The sequence below is a fragment of the Echiichthys vipera genome, assembly GCF_963691815.1.
Source record: "Echiichthys vipera genome assembly, chromosome: 15".
Classification (NCBI taxonomy): domain Eukaryota; kingdom Metazoa; phylum Chordata; class Actinopteri; order Perciformes; family Trachinidae; genus Echiichthys; species Echiichthys vipera.
The window spans coordinates 8,051,120-8,063,801 of NC_139840.1; the positions used below are offsets into that span (position 1 = coordinate 8,051,120).

The window sequence follows — 12,682 nt, forward strand, 5'->3', positions numbered from 1 at the left end:
GCTTCATCATTCATTTGATCTGGGGTCCATGTTTTATGATGCAAAAATATTGATGACTTTGGATTGTCCTTGTAATGGTTGAAGACAAACTTTAAAGCATCAGAGAAAAAGCTCATCGACTACGTTATAATATCACTAAAATGTTGCTTTTTTCTCAGATCGAAAGCACTGACTGATGCAATGGTAATGTCAAAATATCTGACCCTCTTCAAAAATACTGAGCTTTTCTTCATGGCTGTATGCAGACACTCTTTAAGGTTTCTTCCTCTTCTGTACTTTCTTCTTCACTGTAATGACTCTCCTGTAGTTTGGCTTTTATTTCTGTGCTTTAACTTTCACTGAGGCCCGGCCGAAACCTGATTTATGTGTCTGGTGACTGGAGTGAGGGAAACTAATGATCTCAGAGTAATGATCTGAGTATGATCACAGTTACTAAGTTACATAAGGAATCATTATCAGCAACTCCCCAATTATATTCAAGTAGGATTTAAGTGGTTCCAGTTTTTGAAGCGATTTGATTTCCCCTGCACTAAAATAAACCAAGAAAAGCGCTAATTTTATTCAGCGCTCTGACACATCGGTCGGGCCCTCTTCACCACCCATTCAGCTGACCTGTGGGAAAAAATAAATGACAGGCAGAAAGCCATTTTTCTGGTTATGTTTAAACGATGAACAGAAAGAAAAATGCTTTCCGCTTAATCTTTGTGCTGGCACGCCTCTACAGTATATACCATAATCCCACATATGGGGATTTAATATGTCTACTAACATTAAAGGATTCACCAGCTGCTGTTCACTCACAGACAGTTAGATTAGAGTCTGATATGTGATTTTATGGATGATAGCGGATTGTTTTCATGTAGCCATTCACTACGTGATAAGGCCTTATGTGACAAAAGGCATGAAGGATATAGGCAACCGATACTAAGTAATGGCTTCTGTGGATGATGGTCACAGCGCCAATAGGCGGAATAATGGATTGTGACGGCTGTTAGGCACACGGTGTCAATATTGTAATATAGACCTGGATATGGATCATAAGGTTGGGATCTCTACACACCAACGAATCAGTCCCATTTCAGAGGGCTATGATGTGTTTATGAAATACCTATCAATGCATCTTCAGGCCTCAAAATTTTTGATTTCTAAATAGATTAATTTACTTCCATTATATTTTATTATTAAGCTACAATAGCAGTTACATCGAGATCAGGGGTGTCACAATTTAAATTCTAAATAAAGAAATCCATGGCAGTGAGCTCCCCCGTTTGAATAGATATTTTAATTTGACCATATGGCCTTGGTGTGGTAAACTGACTCCGCCAGATGGATTGATTCGCATCTTCTCAGCATTTCCATCTGGGAACTCACATTTGGAGATCTTTTGGGACGAGGCGAAAATACTAGTTGCTGATTGGACAAACCATCTGTCTATCACCAACATAGGAGCCAAACTAACCAATCAGATCAACGAAGCGTATGACGTACTGCCAGCGTTGAGGCAAAGCTCAGAAAGTAAACAACATGTCAGTAAAGGATATTTGACGTTTGTGTAACGTGACTTTACAGATAAAAGGCACAATTTCAGGAGCCGGGTCCATATTCCAGCAGAAGGATCACAGAGAAAAAAGCGTTAGAGAGCAGCTTGCTCGATAGCTGCGCTCATGTTGTTTACACTGAACAGTCGCAACTCGTTTCATCACACTTACTTCATTCAGATATACATTTATTAACTGTAATCACAAGTTATTTTCCTCATTAAATTACTTGAACTGGATCAGTTATCAATATTGTTGTTGACCAATTTTCTTTCAGTCAACCTATCAATTAATCGTCTTCGCTCTAAAGGAAATATAATCAAAGGTCCACATTAAAACCATTTCAAACTTCTACTGGAGGTGTTTTGTGATGTAGCAAATTTTCCACAAATACAATAAAGAAACCATTAATAGAGGAAGTAACCAGACTTCAATTTTTCCCTCTGGCTAACCCAGTGAATTACATCAGCAGCGATTATTTAAGATCATTCACATTAACTGTCCAAAACAATTGTGAAAAACAGCCCATCACAACTTAATGGTGTCTGCTGTGTTCAACCAACGGTCACTCAACATTCTGTGATACAGTATAAAACAGAGGAATGAAAGAGCAAATTCTCATATTTCAGAGTCAGAAATCAGCAAATGTTTAGCGTATTTGCTTAAATAAATGACAAATGATTATCGCAACTGTTGTCGATTCATTTTTCTGTATATCAGCCCACTGATAAATTGACTGAGCTGAAATTGAACGTTCCTGTCAAGGCAAAGTACTGATCTGCAGTGGCCTCATATAACCAGAATTATTAAAAGAGATAGCTTTGTCGGTAGAAACAGGGTTGGAAAATCTCTCCTTGTAGACAAAACTTTATTGTTGTTACCGTGGTGAATATGGTCATATCACCCGACTCTAGTTTGGTTTATTTGTAGCCGTTCTTATTGAATGTTTGGTTATCTCCAACTCTTCTGGCTTGGCCTGTGTGTTTCCACATCAAGGTCAGCGTCACACTTGTGTTTTTTTCCAGGTCTGAAATGAATGGGTGTGTGTTTACTACTTTCTGTGTGGTCTGCACAGCCACCTTGTTTCTTCTGGTAAACCTCTCTGCCTTTGAAATGCCAGACTTATCAGACTTCCTCTTTGCCCGATTTTTACCAATTAATATTTCCCGCTCTATCTTCCCTCCTCCTCCCCTTCTCTCCTCCCCTCTGGGCTTTATCTCTCCCTCCTCCCTGTCCGCTGTGCTCTGATCCAGAACCACACTGTCATACTAACAACTCCTTGGGGACTCTAACTCTGCTTGTCTCCGTGATGTAAGTTCCTCTTCCTCCTCCTCTACGAACCTTTGGCGGGGGGTTCACCAGCCACATGGACCTCTCACCTCACGCCCTGCAGACCCCACTCCTCCTCCTCCTCCTCCTCCTCACCCTCTTCATTAATGCATGCTTCACAGGACGGCAGAGTGACAGTGTGTGAAGCCATCGGAGTGGTGTCAAAAGTTGTGCGACGGCCATGCATCTGTTTCTTCGTGTTAATGCACGCATGCTCAGTTTCTTTGTTATAGATCATCTGTTTTTTTAAAAGGACCATAATGGTGTTTTTTGCATGTTTTGGTCCATTGACTACATAAATCACATCTGCTGTTTTCCAATGTCATGCCATACATTTTGAGATTATTAGATTTTTTTTTTTTATAAATTAAATCCGCCAGTACGGTATGAAAATCAACTTTGAGAGACTTTAGCATGAGATTGGTAATCAATTACAGCAAACATTCATTAAGCTGGATTTGTATTGGTATGGTCCTTTGCAGCGGAGAGCAGCAACTCATCTGAGAAATCTCCTTTTTGCTCGCAGTGCAGCTTCATAAACTATGTTAACAGGTAGTTAAAGATGTCGGCTGTCAAAAGTCATTAACTCATTCACTTGTCACTGCTTAAGATACGCAAAATTCTAGAGTTAAAAAACCATTGCTAACTTTGAAAGCCATGCCACCATGCGTATGCCAAACTACTAGCTAACCTAAAATGGGAGAGTACCTATGTTCCCCGCTTTCTTGAAGCGTACATTCATTTTGTTACACTAATATCTTTTTTTTTAATCTTTACAATGTATTTTGTTAGCTATATCCTAGCTAGCTCCTTGTACGTGCCATTTTGGGATCATTTTAGTTATGTTAATTATAATTTGACTATAATTCAGATTAAACATGTTATAGTGAGCTGATGTTAACCCCTGCCAGAAACTGAAAGTCCCACACATTTTAAAAAGAATATTTGGACAAATGTTGGGAAGCGTTAACATTATGTCAAGCACCAGCTTAGCTCACTGCATAGATTAGGTAAGCTACTCAGAGTAATTAAACTATTGTGGGTAGCTAGCTCATAAAAACCCACAGTTAACGCTAGTGTTACCAGAGCTGATGTGTAAATGTTTATTACTAGCTAGTGTAGGCCGCCAATTGCTAATTACTTGGCTAATTATGGCTAGTGCTAAGAGACAATAAGCTAATATTAGGTGATTTTCTTGTAATCAGAATTTAGATGTAGGATTTTCCCATGAGCATGAGCGAGTTTTCAGTGCAGTTCCTGCTCTCTGCACATCATTAGTGTGTGATGGCAACATTACTTTGGGACAAAAACTGAAACAGCAGATTTTCAAGTTTCAGCAAGTTGATTGTCATACGCCACAGAGAAGAAACAAGTCTGGCGGTGATGTAAAAGATATGATTTAATATTTTTGGGATAGACCCTGCAAAACTGCCAGTATGGTCCTTTAAAGCAAACTCAGTCCATGTGACTCAAAGAGTCTTCAGATTGTGTCTTGACTACTGATCATGAAACGTGAACCAGTCAACATGACACAAAAAGACGACTCTTGGATGTTTCACACATTCCTCAGCACAGGTTGTTGTTTTGGGGGCCCTGTGCGTCCCGAATAATATATTATCTGGATTATTCTAACATTGTGTTTCTACCAGGATCTCCTCTTGTTGTCACCGTGTGTGCAACTGGATGGACTGTGATGTTTTATTGTGATGTTTTACTTTTTTCACCCTTTTGTCCATACAGTGCTTCTTTTCCTCTTCCCTCTTACAGCTCTCCCCCCCAGCCATTTCCTCTCACACTAACAAGTCCTTCAAAGATTAACTGAAGAAGACTTCTGCTAACACTCATCACTTTCTGTACTCTGTCACCTGTCTGGGTTGTGTTTGGTGCCTGGTGGATATTAACTGCTTTCTCTGGTCCATTTTGCATGCTTAAAGGGAGAACCCACCATCAGATACTCTTACACTGTTATACAATGTTTTCAGCCTGTCAGTGTATTTGTATGATGAGTTAGTTTCCTGGTTCCTCAAGCTGCCTGGCCTAGCCTACAGTTCAGTTGGTATTTTCCTACATTATGCAAAATACCTTTGAAACACAAAATATGCAGAAAAAAAACACTTTTTGCATTCAGATGTGGTGCTGTAGATTGGATAGCCATAACAAAACGTGTGACGTAGCGCTGATCTAGGGCGTTTTTTTGCCTAAAAATAGTACTTTAACAGAAAGTTACACATCAGCTGCCACCATCTTGGTGGTTTTCCAAAATGTCTTAACCATGGACTTATTAAAGTACATGCGTAGTGCAAGTACAGCGTACCAAAATAACGTCTCCCATTCATTTCTACGAGAGCTGCTCAGTGGCACATGGTTGCTTTAGAACATCACTATTTCCTGGTTGTGTGGCGTCTTCTTGTGAATGCGGGAGGACTCGCTGGATGTAGAAATGTTTGTGCCTTAAGCCCATGCCTGTGTGGCAAGCACGAAACAACACGAAAAACAATTAAAAAAAACATCAGAGACAATGCACAAAAAAGTGTAAGCATCAGAGTTGTGTTGCTGCCGGAACCTCGCACTGGGCCTTTGCAGAGACAGGACCTAAACTGCTGAATGTGTTTCACTACGGCTCTTTTTAGCTGCGCAACCGCCTTCTCTTGCCCATAGCTACATTTTCGTCGGGTCTTAAATTATGTCCACCTACATTTTTTTAGTAAATGGCCTCAAGATAATTATGGGTAATTGGTATCCAGAACTATTTTTCAGAGGTGATATCTTCTTCACACATGTATGGGGGGTAGAGGGGCGAATGTGCTTCCGGGCACAGGATCACCACACAAACAGAGTGCTGCAGTACTGCGCATGGCTGCTAAGCCCAAAGGAGCATTCGACTTCGAGAATGCCTGTCCTGGGCACCTGGTGTTAACAATGCTTTTTCTTTCCTAAGCTAGGTTTTTGCTCACTGTCGTGTCCCCAGCATTTGCATAAAGCGTGAAGTTGTGAGTCATAGTCTGAAACCCGTCCGATTTTCGAAAAATGATCTTGGTTGATCTGGTCCGCTGGAAATCTGACCCATCTGCCTGCACAAATAAAACATGAGCTTGCAGCTTCGTCTGGCTCTTGTCGTAAAAAGGTGGCTGGAGCAAAGAGTTCACCTGGACAGGAATTTAAAAAAAGATGAAGACACAATAATCCCTCGTCAGCGGAATAGAATAGAATATCTTCCTTGAGAACTTTAAATTCTGCACAATGTAAGCATAACTAAACATGTGAAGTTCATTCAATCATAACGAGATCACAGCAGGAAACCGCGGGCACGTATTCATTTCTCTTTAAAACTTGTTTATTTTATTTTATTGTTTGTTGTGTCAGGGAAAGTGTTTCTTGAGAAGAAGGAGAAGTGTAATTCGTCATGTGTTGATCTCGATGTTTTAAGTATCCAGTATCAATGGTGACAAAACAACATGGCCACAGATGCAATCACATTTAAATACTTAAACAGTGTCAAAGTGTTTTATGGTGGATTTCTCCTTTAAGGTCGAAGCTTTTACTGAGTTGATGTGCACTGTCGCTGTCTCCAGCAGCCACTCCGGTGCACTTCCTGTTCACATTACTGGCGCATGTTCTGTGGCGTCGTGTGATCTGATGTATTAGCATCACAGGGGAAATCTTGTATTAACCCACAAGCGGCCTGTTAAACAACTACTTGTCTGTATTTCCGGTGTGTGCACACAATCCATCAGTGGTATTCATAAACAAATTATTTATTGATGGAGACGCCGTCCATCCGTCTCTGTGACTTGTTTCCCCACCAGTTCATCAGGACTGCAGTTTGTGTGGCACATCACTCACTGGTGGGTCTATTTTTTCATCCATCTGACTTATTTTTCCTTCAGCTCATGCTCTCACGCCACCCGCAGCCTCACCGCCTTGTATTTTTAGCAGAACTAGATTGTTGCTTTGCGGGCTTGATGTCCTCCATCCTTCAGCCGAACTCTAACGCCTAGAGATGCGCTATTTATAAATCAGGCCAGTGGCGTGATGTCCCGGTATGATCATTCACCCAATCACACTCTGACATCATTCTGACGTGGGGGAGAAAAGTCACCCACAGCCACTTTTTAGAAGAAGAAGAAGAATAAGAATTACTTTATTGATCCCACAACGGGGAAATTGAATTTTGCTCTTCTTATCACCCTCTTTTTCTCACTTTTTCTATTTTCATCGGATGCCTTAGAGTCTAATTTCAACACCAGTAATCCATCTGAAATATGCAAACACAGTCTTGAAACAGAATTATAAAGCCCTGTGTTTGCATTATTCTGTGTTATACACCTCTGTCACTGTCCCATAAATGGATGTGAATATCCCTGTTTAGACATAAACCAGGACGGTTCGTCCTTCAGCTGACTCCAGCAGTGTCCTTTCACAGAGCTAAAGCAGCTTTACACACCTGTATGACAGAAAAGTGTTGATTCAGCCGCATGGCCATTTTTGAAGCTGTAGTTCGTGGTAGCATTGTATTCAATTGGATTTTATTGTGAAAAGGCTACTTCCTCTTCCTTCACATTTCACTGACGACAGATTGGAACGCATTCACATCATTGGACAACTAATATGACTGCACAGTCACTGTGCATCGACAATATAACATCCAGGTAAATGTAGGTTACTAGGGACTTTGGCTTGAGGCGAACACGTTTATTTGGTTGAACTGGTTTCCAGGCACTTCTGCATTATTAAGCACCAACCCTGGAACTGTAATAACGACTGCTATGAAATGAAATAAACAATATCAAATGAATGGTGTGTTGGAGCTGGGAGAAACCTAAAACATGCAGGGCAGTAGCTCTCAGGGAGCAGGGTTTTGCACCTCTGTCCTAAATGTTTTGTTTGGATATTATACATCACGCCCGCACCTGTGTAGCTGATGGTAAGGTTACGTTAGGTGCGAGGTTAAAATCACTAAGATGCTGTGGATTTCATCATTTTTTTTTCTTCAGTTTCATCCATTGTTGTTGCTCAACATCTCTTAATATTGGCTAGAAGCATACATGAAGGAAAAGAACATTAGAAATACAACTACATCACAAACTGCAGCCACAAAATGTACCATTAAGTACCATTGGTGCTTTGGGGGTCAACTATGTGATTCAAAATGAGGGTAAAAATTAGTTTTTTTAAATGTCATTGTGGATTTTTGCCCAACATCTCCAAAGATAAACCAGCTTTAACTCATCCAGTGAATTTGACCTAACCAGTTCAGTCTTCTTGACTCTGGAAAAGTTGACAAAAACATCTTAAGTCAAGGTCCAGTCAGACTACGTTTAGACTGCAGACAAGTCAGATTTGTTTCTCAAATCAGGTCTTTAAGACAGATCGTACCCACACTATTATTTACAATTGTTCAGATCTAGTTGGGCGTCCAGACATCACTAAGCTATCAGGATGGGTTGCTGTGGTTACGTCGTAGATGTCAAAATGATGAGAAAAAGAAGAAGCCTCACCTTAAAGTGCCAGCAGTCACTTTTTTGGGCGTCTATCCACGGACTGTTGTTCTTCATAGCACCCCGGTGGGAGCAGCATGGATTCTGCTCAACACTTCTGTCTCTTTGGATTTGACATTGTTATGATTGGGATTGTAAGTCACGCAAAACTGGCTTCTGAAATCCAATTGGAGTGGCCAGAGCATCCGGACTGAGGACTGGATTGCATTCCCTTTTTGACGTTACTCTTCTTTTTGTTTGAAGTGGAAGAAGTTGAATCATTTTAGTTTTTGGAAGCACCCCCAAATCTCCCCCCCACCCCCCCGAATCCCTCTCACTCTTCTTCACTTTCTGTTGTTTATGTTTCACTTTTCACTTTGAATCTGTTCACTTCCTGTTTGTTTCACCTCGTTGCTCCCCACCCCCTCCTCACTGACAGCTCCTTGTCATCTGCAGGACCTGCCTCGCTCTCCGGTGGCTCCACCCCTGGATTCCTGCTTCCTGAGACCGGCCCGCCCGGCCAACCGCCGCCCCCCCTCGCGCTGGGCCGCCCGCTCCCCTTCCTCCTCCCCCAAGTGGAGCGATGGCCCGAAGAGGGGGTTCACCTTCCCCCCGCAGGGAAACTGGAACACCATCCTGGAGGGCGAGGAGCCAGCGTGAGGCCGTCCTCTACCTACTCTCACCCTCCTCCACCTCAGCCTAAAAGACCCAGTACCTCAGAACCACCCCCCACCCCCCCAAATCTAGGGACTCCCAAGAGATGGAGCCTGAAGGGGGGGATGGGATCCAACCAGTTGCACCAGCTGAACAACGAGGAACCAGAATTTCTTTTTTAGAAGAACCTGGAATGTACTGTAATATCATCAAAGAAGGATTGAAAAACATTTCCATAAGAGGTGCCTGCACACACTTGAGTTACTCACCCCACATGTGCGTATATGTATTTAATACATATATATTTTAGTCACAATTCTGAACCTTTTCCAGGTGAACACTGTCAGTCAGCTGTTGCATTTATATGAAGTTTACACCATTTTTTCTCATCAGTTTACACTTTTCTTTTTTTACGTTGTCCTGCATCAGTTCTTGTTCAAACACTTTTTTTCAATGAGGGCATACCTTCTGCTTTTTTTTTTTGTTGCCAGCCTTTGCAGCTCGACCTTACTTAGAGGAAAGACAACACAAACAAATAAACAAAAATCGTCTACTTCATCGGGTCTGAAGCAGAGACACATGATGTCATTTCTGATGCTAACGTATTTATTTTTAGGGTGGGGGTGAATGTTTGACTCTGTAAACATGGAGATGAAGGGTCGCAACAAACGGAATAACCTTATGCATATTTGGAAGGCAGATGTACAATTGTCAGTCAAATCTTTGCATGCCTTTTGAACACTAGCACTTTAGTGCATGTACATACGAGCTCTAGTCATTTGGGATCTCTCGGCTCCGCTGGGGGGGACTAAAGAAAAAAAAAACGTTGGGATGGGAACTTCTTGAGCTGTTGTTCTTGTTGTCACCTGATTTGCATTGACTAAAAAAAGAAGAATTTTTATGTGAATTATTGTACCTGCCAGGCTGTCTTTGTACAGTTGTTACTATTGGATATGAATTACTCTTTCTTTTGACAAGAAAAAGGGATTGTGAGAAAAAAATATGAATGTTTTAAATGCAAAGTCTATGTCAAAAAAGTCTAACGATCTGTAGTCTTATGTAAATACTAAATGGTAATAAAAATGAATGTGTATTTACAAGACCTCCTCTCTATCGCTCCATGAGAAAGGTTAGATACAGCTCATGATAGATTATACGCTCTTTCATTTGACCTGAGTGTGTGTTCTTGGCAGAGACTCATCCTGGGATCGTCCGTCCGTGTGTGTGTGTGTGTGTGTGTGTGTGTGTGGGGGGGGGGGGGGGGGATTACAGTGCAGACCACAGGATTACTGTGGGTCAGGGGGGGCAGACACACACACACACACACAGTGTATGTGAATAAGAAGATTGTGTCCTCCCAGAAGTCAAATCCTGTTGCATCACGGTCATACATGTGTCACCTTACTCATGTTACTCAGCTTGTCACGCAAGATAAAGACCAGTAAAAATGGGTGAATCTAGACTAGTTTATTTAAACAGTTGTGTCTAAAAATAATTCCATTTTATGTCATATTTTTGGTTTCATATGCCATGTTGAGGTATTTCTGCGCATATAACACTTCTGCCAATAGATCTTTTTCACTGCAGACATTTTGCATCCTGTGCTTTCCCTAATTGGAACATACTAAAAATGTCAAAAAAGACCAATACAACTATGGCTACAAGCTATTTTATTTGAGCTCAGAGGTAATGTACTGTGACAGACGTCCATAACAAACTTTAAAAAGGTCAACGCTGCCAAAACACATAGAAAAAGCAAAGTTTACAAAAGTACCCGTGCACGTGTGACTACGCCTCAGAGAAAGTCCCCTGTATGTGTCCACTCGGTCCAAAAGACAGATAGCTCAGTAGACAAATAAGATCTCAAACTACACGGCTGGACACCACTTGAGGTGGAAGTCGTTTAGGTGAACTATTGAGAAAAAGAAGTGTAACACACATTTATGTTTCAGGTGCAGCCGCCTCTCGAGTGTGATGTTTCTGCCAACTGATAGGGACAAATATCAGTCTTTCTTTAACCTGCTCATTTTATGCTTTTCACGTCTGAGTAGAAAATACAATACGAGAATTAAGTCTTTACATTTAAAACTGTTGGATGTTAACGGAGACCCTTTTATTGGCTCCGAGGGGGAGAAAACAGGAGGGTGTGATATGGAGGCAGGAGCTGAAGGCCTCCGTATACCTTTCACAGAGTTATAACGCTGAATAATTAATGCGGCCCGGCTGCACTCTGGGAGCTGCTGATGGCACCGAGCAGGTCAGCAGAGGGAAGAAGATGAAGACGCTCTGCTTTTACTCCCATCCGCCCTGAGAGAAACCCACCACTGCTGAATAATTTAGCCCTGAAGTCCCTCCACACATGCAACCAACACACAGCCGCTCTTCAAACACCGGACTGTGCTTTAATGTCTGACGTGGGCTGCAGCAACAAGGGTGTGACCTCTGTGAGAAGGACAAGTCTCAATCCTCTTTTAATTTAATGTGTGATGAATTCATAAATTAAAGTTTGAGTTTCTCTAGGTGGAGCAACCTCTGCTGCTGTTTAGGAACTTTAAGCATTGGTGAGACACAGTGACGTGCAGTCAGGGGAGGCAGGTGAGGCTGTGTCTCCCCTGTCATCATGAGAGGAAAAAGAAACGAAATAATAAAATAACACGAGTATTAATATTTATCCTCTGGACTATGATTTTGGTGTGGTTCTTAATGTATTTTGACCGTTTTTATAGTAAAAATGGCAGAAAATTCTGTGTTTCCTGCTTAAATAAACGGAGTCTCTTCGGAGACCAGAGGTGAGGCACGGACAGACGAGAGGTGAGGCACGGACAGACGAGAGGTGAGGCACGGACAGACGAGCCTCCCTCCAGATTGCGCAATCACTCACAAACTGGATTGAGCGCGTGCAGAGGGCGCGTGCTTGTTCCCATTTCTGTTTATGTTTCCAATATGATGGTTGAGGACACTTTTATGTAATAAAAGTATACGTCTTCTTTTCCATGGTGTTCAGTAATGTATTTTACATATGTGTGTAATATTTACATCTTATTGATGTGACATAAATCCACAGGGAGGATGCTGTCTTGAGGCAGGCACTACCTCTGCCTCAAGACAGGCGGGGATAGTGAGCAGCCTGATCGCCTGCAGCCAGGTCACGGTGAACTCTGACCTGTGTGCAAAAAGTAAACACAGAAGTGTGCTGTGTGACTCTGTAGAGCTTAGAGACAAGCTGTCATTTCTCCAACTGAAAATGGAGGATTTGATTTCTAAACTAAGACATTTTTCAAAGCTGGACTTTCAGTCAAAGCAAGAAGTCATTTACAAGTAAAGGTAAGATAAACTGCAATATACAGTTGCACTATGTTTTAAAATGGTTTTCAGCATCCTATTGGCTCCTGTTCTCTCCTATTCTCTCATCCTATCCTATTCGCTCCTATTCTCTCCTCCTATCCCATTGGCATCCTACTGTATGTTTGTAAATCTGACCTGTGAGTCAGTGCCTCCCCAACCCCAACCCTCACTGCACGTCACTGGTGAGACAGCTGTTGCCGTTCAGCCACGTGTTGAAACGATCTGTTAGAGGACCCCAAGGAGCTAAAAAATCTTTGTTTTTTGTCTTATTTTTGGTTTGTTTAAAACAGCTACAAGGGGGTTTTAACTGGTCATGAAACAGTCAATTTAATACTGATG

At 41.7% G+C, this 12,682-nt stretch overlaps 1 protein-coding gene across 2 annotated transcripts in view; it reads left to right on the forward strand.

The window, feature by feature from the left end:
• mtcl1 (microtubule crosslinking factor 1) overlaps positions 1-9,056 on the forward strand; it is a 76,157-nt gene extending 67,101 nt beyond the window's left edge. For both annotated transcript variants that reach the window (XM_083928017.1, XM_083928018.1), the window contains exon 15: positions 8,801-9,056. In XM_083928017.1, coding sequence (XP_083784143.1) covers positions 8,801-9,004 — 204 coding nt within the window. In that variant the 3' untranslated portion in view covers positions 9,005-9,056. The remainder of the gene's footprint in view (positions 1-8,800) is intronic.
• Positions 9,057-12,682: the final 3,626 nt, after the last annotated feature.